Source organism: Drosophila gunungcola, unplaced genomic scaffold (assembly GCF_025200985.1).
Source record: "Drosophila gunungcola strain Sukarami unplaced genomic scaffold, Dgunungcola_SK_2 000001F, whole genome shotgun sequence".
In the NCBI taxonomy this organism is placed as follows: Eukaryota; Metazoa; Arthropoda; class Insecta; order Diptera; family Drosophilidae; genus Drosophila; species Drosophila gunungcola.
The window spans coordinates 19,416,394-19,437,769 of NW_026453197.1; the positions used below are offsets into that span (position 1 = coordinate 19,416,394).

At 42.6% G+C, this 21,376-nt stretch overlaps 7 protein-coding genes across 10 annotated transcripts; 2 read left to right on the forward strand and 5 right to left on the reverse strand.

Annotated features, from left to right (window-relative positions):
• Positions 1 to 67: 67 nt before the first annotated feature.
• On the reverse strand, positions 68 to 5,994 carry LOC128261745 (RNA-binding protein 5-B). Of its 3 annotated transcripts, XM_052995586.1 has the most exons (13): positions 5,828 to 5,994; positions 5,633 to 5,732; positions 4,786 to 5,187; positions 3,926 to 4,154; positions 3,790 to 3,859; positions 3,407 to 3,480; positions 2,928 to 3,005; positions 2,637 to 2,763; positions 2,305 to 2,541; positions 1,826 to 2,242; positions 723 to 1,527; positions 412 to 661; positions 68 to 353 (listed from the first exon to the last, which is right to left on the reverse strand). In XM_052995586.1, exons 2-13 carry the CDS (start codon positions 5,719 to 5,721, stop codon positions 237 to 239), a joined length of 2,895 nt encoding a protein of 964 aa, XP_052851546.1. In that variant the 5' UTR covers positions 5,722 to 5,732; positions 5,828 to 5,994; the 3' UTR covers positions 68 to 236. The 3 variants fall into 3 exon arrangements, with proteins under 3 accessions (XP_052851546.1, XP_052851547.1, XP_052851548.1); XM_052995587.1 differs by lacking the exons at positions 3,407 to 3,480; positions 4,786 to 5,187; positions 5,633 to 5,732; positions 5,828 to 5,994 and having other exon boundaries at positions 3,926 to 3,980; XM_052995588.1 differs by lacking the exons at positions 68 to 353; positions 412 to 661; positions 723 to 1,527; ... (1 more) ...; positions 2,305 to 2,541; positions 3,407 to 3,480 and having other exon boundaries at positions 5,633 to 5,994.
• A 238-nt stretch (positions 5,995 to 6,232) lies between these two features.
• On the reverse strand, positions 6,233 to 11,269 carry LOC128261772 (RNA-binding protein 5-B-like). 2 transcript variants are annotated; one of them, XM_052995628.1, is made up of 11 exons: positions 10,983 to 11,269; positions 10,470 to 10,919; positions 9,909 to 10,173; positions 9,781 to 9,850; positions 9,457 to 9,530; positions 9,006 to 9,083; positions 8,818 to 8,944; positions 8,518 to 8,754; positions 7,993 to 8,460; positions 7,129 to 7,930; positions 6,234 to 7,071 (listed from the first exon to the last, which is right to left on the reverse strand). In XM_052995628.1, the coding sequence occupies exons 1-11, from the start codon at positions 11,099 to 11,101 to the stop codon at positions 6,705 to 6,707; spliced, it is 3,057 nt and encodes a 1,018-aa protein (XP_052851588.1). In that variant the 5' UTR covers positions 11,102 to 11,269; the 3' UTR covers positions 6,234 to 6,704. The 2 variants fall into 2 exon arrangements, with proteins under 2 accessions (XP_052851589.1, XP_052851588.1); XM_052995629.1 differs by lacking the exons at positions 9,457 to 9,530; positions 10,470 to 10,919; positions 10,983 to 11,269 and having other exon boundaries at positions 6,233 to 7,071; positions 9,909 to 9,965.
• A 370-nt stretch (positions 11,270 to 11,639) lies between these two features.
• Positions 11,640 to 14,624, forward strand: LOC128262165 (uncharacterized). The gene is made up of 4 exons (XM_052996261.1): positions 11,640 to 12,450; positions 13,118 to 13,329; positions 13,393 to 14,009; positions 14,204 to 14,624. Exons 1-4 carry the CDS (start codon positions 11,827 to 11,829, stop codon positions 14,365 to 14,367), a joined length of 1,617 nt encoding a protein of 538 aa, XP_052852221.1. The 5' UTR covers positions 11,640 to 11,826; the 3' UTR covers positions 14,368 to 14,624.
• Positions 14,361 to 15,002, reverse strand: LOC128262166 (uncharacterized). Its single transcript, XM_052996262.1, has 3 exons — positions 14,812 to 15,002; positions 14,617 to 14,751; positions 14,361 to 14,559 (listed from the first exon to the last, which is right to left on the reverse strand). The coding sequence occupies exons 1-3, from the start codon at positions 14,939 to 14,941 to the stop codon at positions 14,408 to 14,410; spliced, it is 417 nt and encodes a 138-aa protein (XP_052852222.1). The 5' UTR covers positions 14,942 to 15,002; the 3' UTR covers positions 14,361 to 14,407.
• Positions 15,003 to 15,352: 350 nt separating this feature from the next.
• On the forward strand, positions 15,353 to 18,085 carry LOC128261774 (phospholipase A-2-activating protein). Its single transcript, XM_052995631.1, is given in 5 exon segments — positions 15,353 to 15,629; positions 15,688 to 16,554; positions 16,610 to 17,227; positions 17,294 to 17,765; positions 17,767 to 18,085. Coding segments are annotated over 5 exon segments (2,355 nt in total). The 5' UTR covers positions 15,353 to 15,471; the 3' UTR covers positions 18,007 to 18,085.
• On the reverse strand, positions 18,014 to 18,757 carry LOC128261775 (uncharacterized). Its single transcript, XM_052995632.1, is given in 3 exon segments — positions 18,014 to 18,261; positions 18,324 to 18,493; positions 18,496 to 18,757. Coding segments are annotated over 3 exon segments (549 nt in total). The 5' UTR covers positions 18,695 to 18,757; the 3' UTR covers positions 18,014 to 18,081.
• A 260-nt stretch (positions 18,758 to 19,017) lies between these two features.
• LOC128262378 (integrator complex subunit 14) lies at positions 19,018 to 20,948 on the reverse strand. Its single transcript, XM_052996582.1, is given in 4 exon segments — positions 19,018 to 19,575; positions 19,577 to 19,827; positions 19,830 to 20,264; positions 20,338 to 20,948. Coding segments are annotated over 4 exon segments (1,761 nt in total). The 5' UTR covers positions 20,879 to 20,948; the 3' UTR covers positions 19,018 to 19,041.
• Between the last annotated feature and the right edge of the window lie 428 nt (positions 20,949 to 21,376).

Here is a 21,376-nt window from a genome sequence, read left to right on the forward strand (position 1 = left end):
TTACTTAAAAATGAATGTTAAGAACCTCTTATCCGATCTCTAATGAATATTAATAAAAATCATTAAGTCAAATCTAATTTGAGACTTTTTATTCACGTCCTATTTACATGTTAACTTCGAAAGTAATGCTAAATGAGCGCAATAAGGTGGTGGATTTTGTATAATTGAGGTAACCAATGCCTAAATGCTCCTATATTTAAGCGGAATTTAAATCGTACATGTCTATGAATGCAGTCTCAAGCGTTCTCGTAGCGCTGCTTCATCATCTTCTTGATGTACGATTTGTAGTCGTTACCAGGCGGCAAGTTTCCAGCCTTGTTGCCCAGTCCCACATTGTTGGTACGACCATCAGCCTGTTAAAACGAAGATTTATCTTTAATAAATGATATATAGTTTTAAGTACATTCTTACCTCTATGATCTGGGTGCGTCCTTGGTTCTTCCTGCCCAACCCCTGGCCTTCCGACCAGCCCATCTTCTGCATCAGACGACTGCCCACATTGCTTGAACTGATGGGCATGGCTGGAGCACTTCCAGAAGCATCCTTCTGCCGCTTCTGCAAAGTCTTGATTTCCTGCTCGAATCTCTCCCTGCTGCGATTTGGCGGAGGAGGGTCGCTCTCGCCGTATTTTAGCCTCCTTTCCTTGGCGCGATCACGATAACTAGGGAAATATAATTAAATTAATTAACTATACATGTATTTAACAACATAATTCCACTTACGACAGTGCCTCATCAATGTTATTTCCTGCCGAATTTTGGTTGAGCTTGGCCAGGTTCTCCTTGTGCAGATTAGACATCTTCAGGTGCTTCTGCAATATTTCCAGAGATTGGAAGGCACGCTTGCAGAGCAGGCAGGTAAGCTTTTGCAAGTCCACAAATTCCGATTCATCGGGCGCACCTTTAACAGCAGCACCTCCAGTTTCCACCACTTTCTGCAAATTCTGGGAGGAGTTGGTATTATCCTCCTCTGAATCCGATGCTCCTCCATAGGCGTTGACCAGCTTGTTTATGGCCGGTGGTCCTGCCTGTGGTGCACACTCGTTGAGCTTGCCACGCTCCTTCTTCTCGAGAATCGAGAAACCTACATCAGCGTAGGCTCCCTGAGTTCCACGCGACGTACTGGGCGCCTCATTTCCCGACAGAATAGGCTGCGGCGTGGCCACTGCCGTGTAGTCCTTCCTTTGGTTCAAGTGCTTGGCCCACTTCTCCATGTCCTTGACAATCTTCTTGGCCACCTTGACTTTGTCCGGCTTGCCGCCCTCCTCCTTTTCCTTCTCCTTCTCCTTGGCCTTCTTGGCCTCCTCCTCTTTTTTCTCGGCCTCAGCTAGAACTTCCTGGAGCGCTGCCTGTGTGGAAGCGGGCGTGGCCAGGACGTAGGTGCTTCTCCGCTGATCCCAGTAGAGATACGCACCCGTCTCGTTGTTGTAGTAGTACTGCGAGTGGGCATCGTAGTAGAGACCCGTAATGTGGTCGTAGTAGTAACCGGAGGTCTCATCATACTGGTACTTTGACACATCGGGAGTGGCTAGATATATATAAAATATAATTTGCCAAATTAATGAATAATCATTAAAAATGCTGTTTAAAATGGAAATCAATATAACGCGAAATCATAAAAAATGTTAACAAATTTATTATAATTAACTAAAAACAGTCAAAAAATTGATAGGTTAAAAAAAATATAAATGTGAAAAAAAAAATTAATTATAAATTTCATTTTAAATTAAATATTTCTAAAAAATGTAATTTTTATCTATTAATAGTTGCCAAGAATAGCAATTAAATTGCTAAAGTTGTAGCACTGGTATTGTGCCACCACTTACCATATTTCTTTCCATCATTTCCCCTGGGTGCACTTGCTCCTCTGGCCAGAAAGGCGGCCTTCGCCTCTGGAACAGTGGTCGTAGGCGTCTCCAGGTGGGTAACCTTGCGCTGCTTGCGCATCATGGCCGACATGGCCACAGCTGCTCCGGAATTGGCCTCCGTCACATGCGGATCCCCGCAGTTCTTGTTTATTTCAGTCGTATAATAATCCGTATAGTACTGGACATAGTGGGCATGCTCCACAGGATTGGAGGCATAAACGGAGGCACTGTACTCGGCGAGACGAGGCACATCCGCCAGGGTGTAGGCTCCACTTATTCCAGAAGGTGGCATAGCACCGCCACTGGCTTTAGATGGATTCGAGTCGCTGGGAAACCCTTGACGAGTTTCCGCATCAATGCAGTAGCTTATGATAACTGAAATCAAGGTTTACTATTATTATAAGAAATAAATTTTAAAGTGGAAAGTGGCTAAATACCAGTTTTATCATCCAGTTCTAGTGGCGGATCCAAAGCCGTCAGTCCATTGAACACATTCATCGAATCGATGAGTGTGTCAAAGTTCAGGTAACAAATTCCCCGAGATGCCTGCGTTAAGGTGTCCCGACTAACCAGCACTTTGCTCACTGTTTTGGCCAAGTCGGGCAGGTGCTTCTGGAGGGCGGTGAGCACACCCTCCTCGTTGGTCAAAGCGTCCAGATTGCGCAGCATGATCTCTGCATTGGGAAAGTAGTAGTAGTTGTAGTGGGGTATTTTTAGCTGATTAGCTGGAGGAAACGGCATTGAATGATTGTATCATTGGTGGATATACTTTTTGTGAGGATGCGGCTGATCTCGTCGACGCCCTCGCCTGCTCCGGACAAAGCATTCTCGCTCTCCGCTCGCGAGCAGCTGCACATGAAGCACTGAAAGCGGCGCTTGAAGTTGCTGGCACCACACTGTAAGAAAAAAAAAACATTTTAGTACCTCATTACTGCTTATAAACACAAAAAATAAAGCATGTAAAATCAATCATTTAATTTTAATTTTTATAGTCAAGCTAACTATTTATGTATGTTGATTTTTCACAAGTTTTTTTCTCTGTGTGTTTTTTAATTCTCACCTTAACACAGGTCCAATCCGAGATGCGAGTGTGGCTATACTGCATGGACACACGATGGTCGCCCAGTTGGAGTGTGCCCTTTAGAAAAAAAGGAATAGAAAAAGGATAAAACGGATCAGAAACTGCAATGATTCAAATACTAATCATAACTTTCACAGACTACACAACAGTCACCAGGTTGCTTCTGTGTTTTTATCGCCGTTGCAGGTGGTTTATCCTTTCGTGAGAAACTCTGGCTTTGAGTTCAGTTCCCTTCGTAAGCCATCCAAATTTAGACTAAAGAAGTTAGTTAACCCAATTGAAGATGTAAAAAAAATACCAAGAGCTACAGGAAGGAGAAAACCAAACTCAAAGCCTCCATTTCTTTAAAGATGATGCCAAGATGTTTCCAAGTTTTGCCATCATTTCTCTTATTTGGCTGATTGGATGATTGGCTGATTCAAGAAGATTCAAGTTTCTTGTTGGTTGGTTGTGGATACCTGATTCAAATCCATCCAATGTCTCGCCTCCTCAACGGTTTTAAACTCGACAAATGCAAAACAGCGTGAGGCACCTAAATTTTAGATAGAAGCAGATACGAAAATGTTTTTGTCAAAAAATGTTGTTGGTTGTTTAAATAGGCATTTGTAACATTTTTGGGGATTGTTTTGTTTGTTTGTTTTTTTTATCTATATATATATTTTATTTGTTTTGTGGAATTTTGTTGCAGATGTCGTAAGCCAAGTATATATAATTGAATTTACAATAAATCCTTTTCCGAACATTTTTGCTGGGCACGCAATACTTACGCTGTTTTTCGTTTTTCTTGTTTTTTTTTTTGTTTTGCTATAAATCGATTGTCAAACACGAAAATGTAACCCACCTGTTGGCTGTTTCCTCATCACGCGAATGGAACTGGGTTCCATATCCGCTTTAATCAGCTCGCCCATAATCTGTGGGTAAATAACAATTTTAGTTCCTTATTTGCATTGCATTATATTATATTTAAAAATTATTACATCTGCTTCCGTGACGTGCTTCTTGAGACCAAAGAGTATGATATTATTAAGCGGCTCGACGTTTTGGCCACCGTAATGACCGCGTTGCTTAAATTCATTGGCCATATCGCTGTCTTCATCCGAGGAATACTGTCTTTCACGATCACGATCATTTTTGGCAGTGGCATTATTGCTGCCATTGCCATTGCCATTGCCATTATTATTATACTGCCGATGATCACCACTGCGACTGCAAAGATAATGGATTAGTTCACCTTTATTCTATGTAACTCTTTCGTTAATTTATTGAATTTTATTTGCATTTTTTCATTGATTTCGTATGCAATTAATTGGAATAACATTTGCTGTTCACCTAAATAATGTAGGCACTCCCTTTAACTCATTAAATTGAGCATGAATGATTCATTTGGAAATTTGTATGCATTCAAGCCGGGTTCTAGGTGCAATACAAATCGGGAAAAATGTTAATATTTATAAAGGTTTGAAGCGTCTCACTTTTACAACTTTGTTGACTTTTAGTTTACATAAATACAGCAAAATCAAGTAATAGGGATAGTGTATTTTATAATTCTATGAAAGAGAATTGAAGTTTTTTAACTAAAATTAAATGCAAACAATTTCAAGTTCTCAATTACTGACATTATAAAGGTTACAAGGAAAAAGATTTTTTTTAAGATTTATACACAATATTTTATAAATCTTAAACATTTTTAAGTTTATAGGAGAATTCAGTTAAAACATCAGTGTAGATCGATTAAAGAATTTTGTGAAACAATATTTTATATATTCCAAAAATGGGGTAATTTTCAAGTTTTGATTATAAAACTAAAGGTTTTACAAAGTATATTGAATTTTCTCACCTGCTACGTTCAGATCCTCTATCAAAGTCATCATAGTTGTGCTCCTTGGACTCCCGATCGTAGTCCTTCCAGCGGTGATCACGTTCACTATCGTATTTATCCCGACTGCGTTTATCATAGCTATTCTGATCGTTACGATCGTGGTTACTGAAGCTATCATGATCACGGCGACCATGATTGTCCTGATCCCGGCGATCATAGTTATTATCCTCATTGCGATGCTGGCGATGATCAAAGTGATGCCTCGAATTATAGTTTCCCTGATCATCGTAATCCTCATTTATCAGATCCCCATACAGATCACAATCTGGACTGCGATCGTGTCTATAATGCGAGGATCTATCGCGACTTCGGGAACGCGAATTGCGGCGTCTATAGTCATTACGATCTCGACTGCGGTCCCTGGAATAATAATGATACTTTAGCATAAACCGAGTGGAAATATGAACAGTTGCGGCCAAAATAATAGTAGTTTTAGCTTATGGAAATGGAATATTTATATATTTTTTTGAAGCTAATACTATGTATAAGGATTAAAAAGGTATAAAATATTACAAAATTAATAAATAAATTTATAAAATTAAATTGTTTTAAAATACAAAGTTCAGATGAACAAAATTTAATGGTTATTTTCTTAAATTGTTTTAAAACCAACCATATTGACAAGTAAATTTTAAGAAATAAATAACAGTTTTAATTTTCTTTGAAAAACTAAAACAATATCGATTTTGTTCATTGGTAAAAAATCATTATAAATTAACCGAAATGCTGTCCCATCAAAGGTTTGTTTTTCGAATACTACATGGGCCCACTACTATTATTTTGACCGCAGATGTATATATCTTACCTGGATCTGGAACGAGTATATCGTCTATATCCCGAATCATTGCCATTTCCATTTCCTCCCGAGAAACTGCGACCATATCGAGAATCCATTCTACGCGTATCTAATGCGAATCGATTGTAATTTATTCAGATTCAGTCTGCCTGTGTTTTTGGCCTTTTGCCGTTTAGTTAAACCGCGTTAATTTACACATCTTACTTGTTTACCACGTTTATGACAGGATTATATTGCAATACTCGTTAAACTTGTTTCCCGTCTGAAATTTTCTGTTCATTGAAGCAGAGAAAAACAATAGAGTTATCCGGGCACAAAAAAAAACACGAATAGAAAAAATCTCGGCCTCCTTTTGCCATTCACCCAGAAACACCGACTGTCAGTTATCGATTACTATTTGAATGCCAGTGCTGCAAAACGTCCGAAAACAGCTGTTTCGCAGCACACACAAATATTTAAACTTCTCTTTACATCTTATTTATATTTATTAAGCTTAATCATATTTAAAACCATACATTTATTTTATTTATATTTATTTTGCTAGCTGAGTGAAGTTTTAACAATTATCGTTAAATTTAAAGTGTATGCAAACATCTGTTTTACAAGAAACGAATATTTAAACTTTATTTTTGTACAACGAAGGTTTGAAGTTGCTTCTAATATTTCAAACGATTTCAAATTTCCCTGGTAATTTAAAAGAGTATGAAAAGCTGTTTTACAACACGCAACTATTTAAACTTTTCGACGTTTTTAAAAATTATTTTTGTACAATTCGGGGGTATGAACTTTGCTTAATCATAATTCAATCTATAAATTTATTAGCTAATACGCCGTTTTTACACTTTCCTGTCAAGTTTAATGTGTATGCAAGCTGCCCAGTGCCAAATGAAAAATATATATATATATTTATCAGTTTAAACTGCCAACAGAAAATGCTTAATAAGATTCATATATAATATGGTATGCTAGTAGCTTTTCTTGCTTGTTAGCTTAAAATTCAACGACCCATTTTAGTTCAAAAAAGGAACATGTGAAAACGGCTCTACATTTGTAAAAAGGTTTTAGGCAGTAATGCCTAGTCTCAGGCGTTTTCATAACGCTGCTTCATCATCTTCTTGATGTAGGATTTGTAGTCGTTTCCGGGAATCATCTGTCCCGATTTGTTGCCCAAGCCCACGTTGTTGGTGCGCCCATCAGCCTCAATGATCTGTGTGCGTCCTTGGTTTTTTCTGCCCAATCCCTGACCCTCCGACCAGCCCATCTTCTGCAACAAACGACTGCCCACATTACTTGAACTGATGGGCATGGCTGGAGCATTTCCAGAGGCATCCTTCTGCCCCTTCTGCAAAGTCTTGATTTCCTGCTCGAATCTCTCCCTGCTGCGATTTGGCGGAGGAGGGTCGCTCTCGCCGTATTTAAGCCTCCTTTCCTTGGCACGATCACGATAACTAGGGAAATATAATTAAATTACATAAACATCACTTTAACAACATAATTCCACTTACGACAGTGCCTCATCGATGCTATTTCCTGCCGAATTTTGGTTGAGCTTGGCCAGATTCTCTTTGTGCAGCGTGGACATTTTCAGGTGCTTCTGCAGAATGTCCAGCGATTGGAAGGCTCGCTTGCAGAGCAGGCAGGTAAGCTTTTGCAAGTCCACATAATCCGATTCTTCGGCGCCACCGCTTCTTTCAGAAATAACTCCTGATCCCGCTGAGCTCTGTGCATTCTGGAAATTGGCAGCACACTCCTCTTCGGAGTCCGATGCTCCGCCATAAGCATTTACCAGCTTGTTCATGGGACCAGGACCCGCCACATAATCGTTCAGCTTGCCACGCTCCTTTTTCTCGAGAATCGAGAATCCCACATCGGCATATCCGCCTTGATTTCCGCGTGACGATGTGCTGGGTCCTTCGTTGGCCAATATCGGTTGCGGCGTGGCCACTGCCGTGTAGTCTTTTTTCTGGTTCAGCTGCTTGGCCCACTTCTCCATGTCCTTGACAATCTTCTTGGCCACCTTGACCTTGTCGTGCTTGTTGCCGCCCTCCTTGTCCTTGTCCTTCTCCTTGGCCTTCTTGGCATCGTCCTCTTTCTGCTCCGCTTCAGCTAGAACTTCCTGGAGCGCTGCCTGTGTGGAAGCGGGCGTGGCCAGGACGTAGGTGCTCCTCCGCTGATCCCAGTAGAGGTACGCACCCGTCTCGCTGTTGTAGTAGTACTGCGAGTGGGCATCGTAGTAGAGACCCGTGCTGCGATCGTAATAGTAGCCAGAGGTCTCATCGTACTGGTACTGGGTCACATCGGGAGTGGCTGCAATGGGAAAGATAGAAATTAATATTTGACCGCAGCTGAATATGTCTGGATTCACTTACGGTAGGTCTTTCCATCATTGCCCCTGGGCGCACTGACTCCCTGGGCAGCAAATGTGGCCTTCACCTCCGCCGCTGCCTGTGCTGCAGCTGTTGCGGCCGCCGTGATCGTAGTCTCTATGCTGTTCATCTTCTTCTGCTTGCGCTGGATGGCCGAAAGGGCCACTGCTGCTCCGGAGTTGGCCTCCGTCACGTGAGGATCACTCTTCTTGCTTATGTCCGCCGTGTAATACTCTGTGTAGTACTGCACGTAGTGGGCATGTTCCGCGGGATTTGAAGCGTACAAGGAGGCACTGTATTCGGCAAGGCGTGGCACATCGGCCAGGGTGTAGCTGCCACCCAATCCAGAGGGTGGCACGGCGGAAATGTCGCCACTTGGAAGGCCTGGTTCGGTGGCTTTCGCTGTCGTGGTTTTCGGATCCTTGGGCTTTGCTTGCCGCTCCTCCAAGTCATTGCAATAGGTTACGGCAACTGAATGGCACTAGTTTTATAAACAGATTTTGTAAATTAATTAATATAACTCATTACCAAGTCGGTCATCTAGTGTTAAAGGAGGATCCAGCGATGTCAGGGCATTGTGCACATTCATGGAGTCAACTAGAGTGTCAAAGTTAAGGTAGCAAATGCCTCGCGATGCCTGTGTCAAGGTGTCCCGACTTATAAGCACCTTGCTGACCGTCTTGCTTAATTCCGGCAGATGCTGCTGGAGGGCAGTGAGCACACCCTCCTCGTTGGTCAAAGCATCCAGATTGCGCAGCATAATCTCTGCAAGAAATATGGTAGAGTTGTATAAAAATATAGAATGAAAAGCATATTTGGTTTGTATACTTTTGGTGAGAATGGCGCTGACTTCATCAACGCCTTCGCTGCCGGAGGAAAATGTGGTTTCGCTATCTTCCCGCGATGTTTTGCACACAAAGCAATAGAATCTAAACTTGAAGTTGCAGACACCACACTAAAAAGGTAATGAGAAATTGTAATTAAAACAGAGTAAATGATTAAATTCATAAACTAACCTTATTGCAATTCCAATCCTGTATTCTCTTGTGACTATACCGCATGCTCACACGCTGATCGTTCAACTTTAGTACGCCCTGTGAAGCGCCAGACATGGAAATAGGAAAAAGAAAAGGTCTGGGATTAGTAACCAATCGAGAGGATTCCTTCTTTCACACTCTACACAGTCACCGGATTGCTTCTGTGTTTCGTAACGCGAAGTTTTAGCTGCTGCGGTCGATTGATCTCCTCTCAAAGCGCTTCCTTGGGACCATAATAACTAGATCAGAGTTTCCTTGTTTCTAGGATTAAGGGTAATTCGGATTGAAAGCTAACTTTTGAATGGGGAAAAACTGGGTCATCAAAACAAAGGAAACCCATTCAGATTATCATGGCCCAAAGAAGAAGCTTAGCGGCTGATGTTGAAATAGGTTCAATAGGGTGATTTCTGGTTGAATGCGCTGCTGATACCTGTGTAATTTCCATCCATTGCTTCGCCTCCTCAACGGTGTTAAACTCGACAAACGCTATACCGCGTGATGAATCTAAATTTTCGGATAGAAGCAGATACAAAATGTTTTCGTCAAAAAATGTTGAATGTTTCAATAGGTTTGTATAACATTTTTTTTTGTTTGTGGGAAAATTGTATTCGTTTTCGTTTCTTTTGTGGCCGGTTAAATTCGTTTTTTTTGGTACATTATTCGTCTCCATTCACTTGCATAGTAGCACCATACTTTTTGGAACTACTCACACGTCTATGCTGTAAGTGCAAATTTTAGTGATTTCGTAACCCACCTGTTCCATGTTTCCGGATAATTCGAATGCAGGCTGGCTCCATGTTCACTTTAATCAGCTCGCTCATGATCTGAAATAGAGTTTATGGGATATTAATAATGTTTTTTTTGAGTTTTATACCAACTTACATCTGCTCTGGTCATTTCCTTGGTGAGGCCGAAGATTATAATTATGTTGAGTGCTTCGGTGGCACCTCGGTACTTGTTCCTCCGCATATGACCTTCATCACTGTCATAATCCGATGAACCTCTTCTTTCCCGGTCTCGATCTCGATCTCTTTCCTGATCTCGATCTCGATCTCGATCTTCATCCCAATCCCTTTCTCGCTCTCTACCGTGGTTGGGCATATTGTGGTTTCCGCCGCCGTTGTGAAAGCGCTGTTCTCGGGGGCGTCTATAAAAGGAAAAGTATATTATATCATCAACAATTTATTTATTAATTTTAAAGCCAAATACTATATACTAAATCATTAAGCTCAGCACTCTTATTTTAGGCCAAAGACAGCTTTGTAATATAAGTTTTATAAATATTATTAAAGATCCATTAGATTCGTTATAATTTTAAGCCCAAGTTAGCTATGCAGGCATAGCCTTAGAAAGCTGCTTTTTTATAAGCAAAACTTAAAGCGGTGGATTGGGAAATAAATAACAATAATCTCAAATGAACTACATTGAATTTCCCAAACTCACATGTTCCTTTCGTTGCTCCTGCCTCGATCGTCGTGGTTGAAGTTCCTGTTCCAGGGTCTATTTTGCTCCCTGCTTTGAACTCTGTCCTGGAACCCCCTTTCGCCCCTTTCCATGGAGTTACGCGATTCCCGGGAATCGAGATCCCGGCAGCGCTGTTCGTATTCATAATCATTCTGCTCCCGATCACTGTCACCACAATCTCTATCGCTCCGATGATTCCGACGATCGAAGCTGTCTTCCCTCCGGAACTGGCGATTGTCAAAGTTATTCCGGGGATTGTAGTTGCGCTGATCCTCCCTGTAGTCATCGTTTATGAGGCTGTGATACAAATCGGGGTCACCATTTCCACCGCGACCACCACGATGATCATGTCTGAAGATGGGGGAACGATCGCGACTCCGAGAACGAGAATTGCGATGTCTGAAGCCTCCAAAACCGCGATTGCGCTCGCTGGGAAATTAAAATTACTTATAAATATGGATTTACATATGGTTATTAAGAGGTTATCTATACCGAGAACGCGATCGGGAACGGCTATATCGAGATCCCGGTCTGGATCTGTAGTAATTACTGCCCCGACCCCCCTCATTTCCACTGCCACCGGAGAAACTGCGCCGATTACGCGAGTCCATGATGGATATTTCCGGTTTATCCTAATGCAGAGGTTTGGTTTTATGGGAGCCTCTAGGTAAGAGCTCCTCTTTTTCTTTATAATTGATTTATTTTGCTCTTTTATCCCGGTGTGCCTTTATAAAAGACCGTATTTTTTTCCATAAGAACACTTTGAGTCCCGTTTTGCCATTCACTGCGAACCATAATATCGATAAGCTTAGGGAATCTAGAGATGGTGCAATTAATTACTTACTAATTACTTGAGTTCATATGTATATAAATAAAACAACATTAAATATAGATGGTTAACATATTTTTCACCTACTTTTTAATAATAAACATTAATAAAAAATAAATTTAAATTTAAATTTAACATAGCTTCTAAAATAAGTAACTAATAGGTTTAACAACTTTAATTTCGCTTAAAAAATTTAAAATTTATTTTTTCCCCAAGGTTATATTAGTTTTGTTTCTCATTATACACAAAATTAATTCTTATAAATTAAAGCCATACAAAATTTCGATTAGTTAGCTGACTATCGTCCATCTCAAGGAAAGTGTTGAAAAACGCCCAAGTGCCGCCACTAAGTGCCATTCCGTGCAGCGTGTCTTGGGGAAAAACCAACTTATTTTATTTTGGATCCATATAAACTTAGGACTTCCCCCAAAATCGAGCGCAAACAAGGCTATCTTATCGTTTGGAGATTGTATATACACACGAGTAGTTTATTGCCAGACAGCCACGATGAAGAAGGTGATGTTGACGAAATCGCAGCACATTCGGTCGGTTTCCACAGGCGGATCGGAACTTTTATTGGCCAAGCCGCCAAGTGCTCCAGTTCGTGTCATTGCGATGCCAGCTCAAATAGGAGCGACTACCTACATCCAGAGGAAGTCCTTCCAGCCCGTCTACGAGGACATTTTCAAATTACTCATGCGCATTCCCGATAAAGCCCTCACCCAACGGGTGATCGACGCGATTAATGGACGCAATAGTGGTAGCGATAAGGTCGCTGCTATCTCCCAGCCGCAAGGTAAACAATGTTCTTGTGGGGCCCAAAAAGTAAATGCCTCCACGCAGACAGAATCTGAACCCGATCTGAAGTCTATAAAGTGCCTGGAAAAGCCTGCCATAAAGCGTGAAACATTAGAAACAAAAGCGGAGCCCACAAATAGCCCTAGTCCAAGTTCCAAGGCCACTGAAACACCGCTGGCACCAAATGGAAAAGTTCCTAAAAAACGGGGAAGAAAGCGCAATACCTGTGTGCCTCAGGTGGTCAAGAGATCGGCAGCTGAAATGGCGCTCCAGGAGCGGGAGGAGAAGCAACTGACACCCGTGGTCACCAAGAAGAGAAAACAGGAGGTTGTGGTAAGTACAATATGATCGGGATTAAGTTCTTGAAGATTAAGTTCAATAAACAGGAGTAATCTAAACCAATCTCCCTTTGGAAACAGTCTTTACTTTAAGGTATTCAGAGATTAAACTGAAAAAAAAAATCTTAAAAAAAGATTAAATTAGGCGAATCAGACAGTGAATTCAAAGAGATCAAGCTCACATGAAATAAGTAAAATCTAAAACTTTAAATACAGTTTTTTCTTTAAAGTCATATATAATGAAGGGTTAAAGATGACATTCAGAAAAAATAGTAATTTAAACCAACTTTAATTTTTTACAATATAGTAGGGAGTAAATTCTTAAGATTCACAAAAAATAGTAATTTCAACTAAATTCGTTTTATAAACAGTTTTTAAAGCTGTTTATAGTAAAAAAGTCTTAAATTTTTAGTGAAACAGTCATACAATTCTAAGCTGTTTATAGTGAACCATTTGTTTTTCCCAGAAAAAAATAATTAAAAGTACATGACTCGTGTTGTTTCCATAAAAGGGGGAGTGAAACTTGATAATAGGCTACTACTACAATTTCCACAGCAATATTCGTCAGAATTGTGAAACCTTAATCTAGAATCTTACATATAAAAATCGACCTTATCTGCCTATGTTTTCTCTGAAATTTATATTAATCATATCTTTTACAGGACTCTAGAAATGCAAGGGTTAATAGCTTTTCAAAAGCAACTCCCCAGCGACGTAACTCGAACGCGTCAGATATATCTATTAATATGGATGTGCTCAACGTGGTGGGAGACTACGTGGAAAACTATATAAATGGCTCTAGTAAAGATCGGATATTACGCATAATGGCCCATGAATTTAAGAAGGCTCATATAATGTCCGAAGAAGGATTGCTGTAAGTATATATTAAAATGAATGAGATCATTGCAACAGTCATAATGATATCATTTTCTTTCAGGCCCATTCATGATGAAATACTACATGGTGATGTTCACGGGGTAAAGCGCCAGATTTTTGTGTGCAATCACGCCAACCTGGACATCAATGACCTACTGAGCAACGCTGGCGAGGATTGCCTGCAGCTTGCCCTCGAAAATGACACGGACACGGAGATTGTCTCAATGCTTTTGGAGGCCAATTGCCTCACGAATCAGCTCTATGATAACTCAAATACAGTTCTGCATTTGGCCGTGATAAACAACATAAGCATTGAGTCCTTTAAACTACTGATGCGTCGCATCGATCTGGATCTTCTACTGCTGATCAACGATGATGGTTACACGGTTTTGCATCTGGCAGTGCGTAACAATCAGTTTTTAATTGCGGAGGCAATCATGGATATCATTGACGAGCGGCAATTGGGCGATGCAGTGTACCGGCGACCATTAGAGGCTCCAAATATGAACGAAAGGGAAAATGAGAAGGCCTTTGCCAAGTACTATGATCGTGCCTGCGAAAGATTGGAGTTGAGTAAACCCAAGTTGAAGAACCGCCGGCATAAACAGAATGTGCTCAATGCCTCCGAGGCTAAGGGCGGCAATCCTCCCCTTTTTTATGCCGTCCAAGGGGAGCAGGGTAGGTTGAAAATAATATGTTGATAACCGTACAACATTTGCAACTTAAAGATGTTAAATTACATACATATTCCTATGATTGTATGAACAACCTTTGAGTTGGCAGTGTTCGTTTGAATCATTATGAATATTTGTACAGTTCCATGTAACCAAATATTGATTTAACTAAATTCTTATAATCTTATGTCATTACAGAACACCTTTGCTATTTCCTGCTGGCACATTTGGCCGATCCCGATGAGGAAAACTTAAGCGGGCAAACCCCGAAATCGTTTCATTACGAATACGCTCGCACATTACGCATTAACCTGAAAGTGGCTCGAGTTATGGAAAAAGTACACAACATATTGAATACTTGACATTAACTGTGTTTATTCTGAGTATATATTTAATGTCTAATTAGCCCCAATCTAGCTCAAAATTGGTTTGTTTGAGCTTGGCTAAGTTCATGTTTTGTAGAGAAGGAGGTAATCCCTTCTGAGGATGAGTTTTCCAGGGCCATTGATTGGATTTCTTTCTCTTTCGGTAGTTGGTCTTCTTCTTAGCCAAAACTAAGAGTTTATATCATTAAAATCCCATTTATTTTAAGATCACAATAAATCTCATACCTAATTTTTCGAGTTCCTGTATTTCCTTTTCATTATAATGACTGTATTTGCAAAACAGCTCGAATTTGCAGTAGCCACCAAAGTATCGCTGACATGGTATTTTTGCTCGTTCTTCGATCAATATCTTTTTGGGATCTAAATATTTTTAAATTTTAAATTATGAAGTTTTGGTACGGAGCGTGGAGAAATATTTACCTTCATAACGGCGCATATAATTTGTTCTTGCAATTGTGTGGGAGATGCCATCGTTGTGCAGTTTGCGCACATTTAAATCGTTTTTCATAAAACAACAACAATAATCACAATAATAACTTTTTCCACCCATTTGCCAAAAAGTGTAAACAGTGCAAAACAATACTTTTGAGCGTAGAGATGGCAAACCGGATAAAAACACACTTCGATAGAATGCTTAAATATCGATAGTTTTAAATGTGGAACTAGCAAAAAAATAAAAAAAAATTTTGAAAACAATCTTACTATATTAGTAAAAAAAAAAATAATATGTAGCATTATTTACTGTATAATATTAAATAGCAAGAAACAAATCTAATCCTTTTTATATAATACATAATTACCTTAAATGTTCTTAACGAGTTGATATATGTTAAATATATTTACTTTTAGGACATCTCAAACTATTAATTGGCTTTTCAAATCTAGAAACTATTGCTTGCGATACTATCGGTCTAAGTTTATTGACCTTGAACCGGATGCGATAGTCCCACCGCTATCTGAGTGTGCAAATTTGTTCGTAGTGAATGGCAAAGTCGCTGACAGCCGGCGAACAAAGTGTAACACAATTTTTCAGCGGAGTTTTGGGAATCAGGTTAAACAGGAGATACCAAGCCTCCAGACATGGATCCCTCGTTGGACAACTACAAGCTGAGCTGTGAGCTCCTGGGTCACAGCATGGACGTGCGGGCGGTGGCAGTGGGTGGCCCCACTCCGGATGGTGGGCAGATGATTCTGTCCGGTTCGCGGGACAAAAGTACCAAGCTCTGGCGGCCTACTGGGTAGGTTATCCGCTTAGTTTTGATCCCCATCCTAAACCCTTAACCAAATCCCCGGCAGAAACGAGTACTTGGAGAGCGTGACGCTGCAGGATCACAAGAACTTCATCTCGTACATCTACTACCTGGAAACGGAGCAGTGGATCTGCACGGCCAGCAATGATGCCACTATTTGCATTTACAAGCAGGATGGCTTTGTGCCCTTGTTGACCCTCAAGGGCCATGGCTCCACGGTGTGCACGCTCTCGGAAGGATTGCAGGCAAGGAGTCTGATCAGTGGCAGTTGGGATAAGACAGCCAAGGTTTGGAGTATTAGCGAAGCGGGTGATGTGACTTTTATAACCCTAGAGGGCCACGAGGCAGCCGTTTGGGCAGTGGCCACTCTAAAGGAGCAGCTTAAATATGTAACCGGTGGAGCGGACAAGAACATCTACTACTGGAACGCCAAGGGCGAGAAGCTGCGTCTGCTCAAGGGACACACGGATTGCGTGAGGGGTCTCATTGGCCTGGATGCCAACACCCTGCTCTCCTGCGGCAATGATGCAGTGCTCCGTTTCTGGAACGAAGATGGCGAGTGTGTTCGCGAGCTAAGCGGACACACCAACTACATCTATTCGATGGACCGGAATCGAGCTCTAGGTGAGCAAGTGGTGGTCTCCTGCGGCGAGGATAGCACGCTGCGCATGTGGAACGTGATCACTGGCGATGAACTAGGCGCACCCATCCTGCATCCCGCCATTTCGGTGTGGTCGGTGGCCTGCCTGAAGAACGGCGACATAGTCACCGGCTGCAGCGACGGTGTAGTGAGGGTATTCAGCCAGGATCCAACTCGGCAAGCGAGTGAGGGTATACGCAAAGCCTTTGACTTGGCCGTGGCCACCAGGAAGTCGCAGATGAACGAGGAAATCGGAGGGGTAAAGAAAACTGAGTAAGTTTTGTGGGAAATCTGTATTTCCAACTCTTAAACAAACCCTATTTTACAGTCTACCCGGTCCGGAGGCCCTTTTGTCCAATGGAACGCGAGAGGGACAAACGAAGATGGTGCGTCATCCCGATGGTTCGGTGAAATGCTACAGCTGGGAGCTAGGCAACTGGAATCTGGTGGGCGATGTGACAGGAGCGTCGGGCGGCACACAGGCCAGCTCCGGCAAGAAACTGCACGAGGGCAAGGAGTACGACTTTGTGTTCAATGTGGACATCTCCGATACGGAGCCGCCAATCAAGCTGCCCTACAACCGGGGCGAAGATCCCTGGCAGGCGGCCCAGACCTTCATCCATCGCAACAACCTGCCGCAGGCCTATCTCGACCAGGTGGCCAACTTCATAGTGAAGAATTCGCAGAGTGCTGCGGTGGTGGTGGAGCAAGCACCCACTGGCTATCAGGATCCGTTCACGGGAGGCTCTCGCTACGTTCCCGGTTCGAGCAACACCAATGTGGGGAGTGGCGGCAATGTGGATCCTTTTACGGGTGCCTCCAGCTACTCGACAACAGCCAGCAATGTGAATGTGAACTTTGTGCGTGCCGGTGACAAGCACTTTCCCGTGAGCAGCTATCGCACCTTTGATACTTGTGATTCGAAGAAGGTGCTGGAGAAAATGAAGTGTGTACAGATTACAGATTACTTACATTTGAAAGCCTCTAATCGTAATTCCTTTGTTTCTTTTAGGGAGTTTAATAGTAAACTCACACCCGTTGATGGCAAAGTTGGAGATGAAGTCCTGTTGGCTGTCATCAAGCTAACCGAGCAAACACCCGAGCTGGATCTGACCTCTCTGGAAGCCCTGATTATCCTGCTTAAGTGGCCAGCTGCCATGCTCTTCCCTGTGCTGGATATTCTACGCCTGGCCGTGCGCAATGAGCCCGTCTTTAGTGTCCTCAACAATAGCCACAACTTCCTGGGCATTGTGATCCCCCAGTTGACTGGGTCGGCGGCCAGTCAGCTAATGGTGGTGCGTTGCCTGGCCAATAGCCTGAGTCACGCCACGGGACGTCAGCAGGTGGAGTCCCATCTGGCGGAGATCATCGAACTGGTGGGGGGCATCAAGGCGGGCAGTGCCAATCTGCAGATTGCCGTGGCCACCTTCTATTTGAACTTGACCATTGCCCAGACTGTAAGTGCGGCCAAGGCGGAGGTCTGTCCATGTGGTCACCGCCGGCGTGGTGGAGCTGCTCAAGTGGGCCACGGATCTGGAGGCCTGCTACCGTTCCATGCAGGCCATTGGCAATCTGACCACCACATCCTGCGGCCAGGAGACCGTCGCCCAGGTCGTCTCCGTGGACTACGTGATGGACAAGCTGCGCGAGCTGACCAACACGCCGCAGGCCGAGAACTTCAGCAAGGTGAACTCGGTGGGCCAGGCCCTGCTGGCTGCATTCTAGGATCCCATTTATCATCATTCTAAATTAAACATATATTGGAGCGAACGTTTTTTCTAAATACACATTATAAACCCGCTAATCTTTCTTGGACTTGGAATGCTGTGGATTCTGCGCCGACGAGGATGCTTCTGCTGGAGATTGGCGGTTGTTAATGCGGTCCAGCAGTTCGTGTTTCCAGCGCTCTTCGGGCACTCCTTTGGCCCAATCCGGTACCGTGATGTTGGGCAAGGTTATCGTGGACATGGCTTTGAGGATCTGTAAGGGCAAGATGAGGGATTAGTAGAACATCTTATAAACTAACCATAAACTAAACTAACCTGTTCCGTTCGCGTTTTATCCAATTCCATTTGGAGTTCCCTGGGTCTGGGTTCGCTCCAGACTTGTCGCTCGATTTCCACATCCGCCGGCTCAATTGGCGGCATATTGGGGTCACCATGAGTGACTGGAGCTGTCATCAAATCAACATCCTCATCGTTTTCCTCAGATGAGCCTCCGGTGCCCTGGGAATCGAATCCTCGGTATCCATTGGTATTCCATCGAGATCCTCTTCCAAGGCCAGTGGTTGGTAGCCATCGTAGGCATCGGAATCGTCATCATCCTCGCTCTCCACGCCATTTCGTGGATGATCCACCACTGGCGTTGGGAATACCTCTTGACCAGGATCTGTGGGTAATTCCGGACTTCCCATTGTTTATATTTTTCGTAGCCCAAAATAATAAAGTTTTGTCATCGATAACGATAGGCAACACAACAAGTGCTGTAAAATGCAAAAATATGCAGTGCATACAATGAAGAAAGATTACCGTTAGATTACTATTTAAATATATATTTATTATTTAAAAAAAATAGAACTTAAGATAAAAACTAGTATGGTAGTTATATTTTACATTTTAAAATTATTTTCCAACCCTTTTGAAAAATATACAAATTGAAGGAATTGAGCTAAATTTAGCTTTAATAAAATTAAATTGCAATAACCAGCGTAAGTTCCAAATGAAAGTCAAAAACTGGTACATAATAGACACAACATATATTTTAGTACATATATGGAGGAGCAGGAGCCGTGGCAGCTGTGCTCCCCGCATCGGAAGCTCCCACTTTCTGCAGCGGTATAATCGTGGACTTAATGTCTCTATTCGAGGTCTTTCGCAGCTCCGTGGCCGCATGTTGCAGCTGCAGGGTGCACTCATTGCTGGCTCCATTTAGGCTGAGATGTGCGCACTCCTTCTCCAGCAGCATGGCCAATGCCTCCAGCAGCTCTACGAAACCCAGGGCCAAGGCAGCCCTTCGAATTCTGTTCAGCTCCTTGTAGAAATGCTGCGTCTTATCGGGCATCTTCTTGGCGTGTCGCAATACTTTCTGGACATCTGACTGCAGGCTGGCCTGTCGAATCCATACAACACTGCTCTGCGAATAAGACCGCCGATCGGCACGCACCGGAAAACTGGCTGTCTCTCCGGGTGCCAGATCCTCGGGAAATCCCAGCAATTCCAGATCTCCAAGCCAAGGTATTACATTGGTGCCGGGTGGCAGTATGTTCAACATTAGATTCGATTTCTTTTTTCCATCAGGTGAAGGCGTATATGAAGCCATACCACTTGTCGCCCACTTTAACCAACGCGGCCATGTTCTCCATTTTCAGGGCTCCATGGAGCAGGACGCAAAAATTTTCCTTCTGCTGTTCCGTTTGCGGACCTGGTTTCAAGACAATCGTCACATCGTCATCGCCACTCTCCTCGGTTTCCTTTGGATCCTTGGCGTAGAAGTCTTTGATATCTGTTTCCAGCTTCTCCAGCTCATAGTTGGGATTACTGATGTCCAATTGAGTTTTGGTGGCTTGGCAGCTGCCGGCAAACTGCCAGATCTTCGGCTACCGCCACTCTTTTCCCGCTCCACTTTCGGCAGCACCCAGTGACGACTCCAAGTGGCTGGCGAACCAATATCCGACAGGGCCAGGAAACCACACACCTCAATCTTCTGGTCTATGTGCCGAATGGTGGGTTCTCGGCCAAAAACTGAGGATTTCTGCTCATAAGGTGCCGTGGGTGGCCAGAGCAAAACAGGTGCCTCCATGCGGAAATAGCTGCCACATTTTAAGGTCACCTCCGAGGATTTGTAGCTCGTCTCACACAGACGCTCAATCAACTCAAAAACTGTAGTGCGTCCTAGTTCGCTTTTGTGGCTGGGATTCGGGGTTGGGTTGGGATTTCCTTCCACTGTTTCGGGCGTTTTCACAGGTTTTGTCATAAAGAGCTGGCCTGGGCAGAGAAATAAAGCATTAGGAACTTGCATACTCGTTAAGGGGTTACTCCCACTTATAATTTAATTTACCCTTTAGTGAAACCTTGTCCAGTAGCTGCTGATACACAGCCAATCCTCTAGTGAAATAGTGATCACCATGCAGGCCCAAGCAAATGAAGTTCAGGTTGTAGTTGGCCAGGGTTTTGAGGAAAGCAAACTCCGGTTCTGAATCCTTGCCGGAATAGGCTTCCAGGAAGCCAGTGATGGAGGTGTTGCCAAATCCGAGGCCACAATCCGTAAAGATGACCACTTGGAGGATGTTTTGGTTGCCCCATGGGGACATTATGGAAACCACAGCCTTGAGCATGCTGGCCAAGCAGGCCTTGTCCACGGGTTCCACTTTTTTCACGGCCTGCCGGATTTGGTCATAGTCCCTGGTGAAATCCACTTTGAGTTCCGATGTGGTCGAGTAGAAGAGTAGAGCAAGGTGCTCCAGTTTTCCGGCCGCCGTGAGATTGTCCAGCAAATGCTGAATCCCCTTGATGGCCAGCGATTGGTAGGTGTGCTCATTTCGTCCTGGCACAGGACGAAGCATCGATAGCGATGCATCCAGCGCTATTAAAGTGGGCATTTCTAATTGATATTTACAAATTATTTATTTTTCCGGCAAAATTATGTTGTTTATGCATCTTCTTCTTTCGCTCCAGCTGAAATGCCATTCACATTGGTTTAACTACCAAGTCTCCTGTGAATGGTTGGTTGTCCATAATTTGGCGCCAATCGGGAATTCAAATTTAAAATTTAATCAAAACAAAAAAATTTTAAATCTACATTGAAAAATCAAAGACAGCTTTTTAATTAATCACTTTTAACAATTTATTACAAGTTTTGTATATTGTTAATAAAAATATAAAGCAAATAAAAAACAGATAATTGGATATGTCCATATGTTTTCTAACCCTTTTTCCTTGCCATCTTATTTTTTAGGTGTCTTATTTTAATTTACATATTATTTACTTTTAACACCATATATTTAATATAAACCATTTATTTGTCATGTTAAATAAAATATGTGCTAATATTTATGAGTTAGTTAAAGTCTGAGATATTATATTGTAAATGCTTTAAT

What these genes read in the sequence shown, in the direction of transcription:
- LOC128261745 (XM_052995586.1), bottom strand. Translation starts at nt 5,721, where the DNA reads ATGGATTCTCGATATGGTCGCAGTTTCTCGGGAGGAAATGGAAATGGC. An exon ending in AGCACGTCACGGAAGCAGAT is followed by an intron (nt 3,860 to 3,925) that starts GTAATAATTTTT and finishes ATTTACCCACAG; the next exon opens with ATTATGGGCGAGCTGATTAA. An exon ending in CGGATTGGACCTGTGTTAAG is followed by an intron (nt 2,764 to 2,927) that starts GTGAGAATTAAA and finishes TTTTTCTTACAG; the next exon opens with TGTGGTGCCAGCAACTTCAA.
- LOC128261772 (XM_052995628.1), bottom strand. Translation starts at nt 11,101, where the DNA reads ATGGACTCGCGTAATCGGCGCAGTTTCTCCGGTGGCAGTGGAAATGAG. An exon ending in CGTTCCCGATCGCGTTCTCG is followed by an intron (nt 10,920 to 10,982) that starts GTATAGATAACC and finishes TTAATTTCCCAG; the next exon opens with CGAGCGCAATCGCGGTTTTG. An exon ending in AGGAAATGACCAGAGCAGAT is followed by an intron (nt 9,851 to 9,908) that starts GTAAGTTGGTAT and finishes ACTCTATTTCAG; the next exon opens with ATCATGAGCGAGCTGATTAA.
- LOC128262165 (XM_052996261.1), top strand. Translation starts at nt 11,827, where the DNA reads ATGAAGAAGGTGATGTTGACGAAATCGCAGCACATTCGGTCGGTTTCC. An exon ending in AGAGAAAACAGGAGGTTGTG is followed by an intron (nt 12,451 to 13,117) that starts GTAAGTACAATA and finishes TATCTTTTACAG; the next exon opens with GACTCTAGAAATGCAAGGGT. An exon ending in TGCCGTCCAAGGGGAGCAGG is followed by an intron (nt 14,010 to 14,203) that starts GTAGGTTGAAAA and finishes ATGTCATTACAG; the next exon opens with AACACCTTTGCTATTTCCTG.
- LOC128262166 (XM_052996262.1), bottom strand. Translation starts at nt 14,941, where the DNA reads ATGGGTGGAAAAAGTTATTATTGTGATTATTGTTGTTGTTTTATGAAA. An exon ending in TTATATGCGCCGTTATGAAG is followed by an intron (nt 14,752 to 14,811) that starts GTAAATATTTCT and finishes AAAAATATTTAG; the next exon opens with ATCCCAAAAAGATATTGATC. An exon ending in ACAGGAACTCGAAAAATTAG is followed by an intron (nt 14,560 to 14,616) that starts GTATGAGATTTA and finishes ATAAACTCTTAG; the next exon opens with TTTTGGCTAAGAAGAAGACC.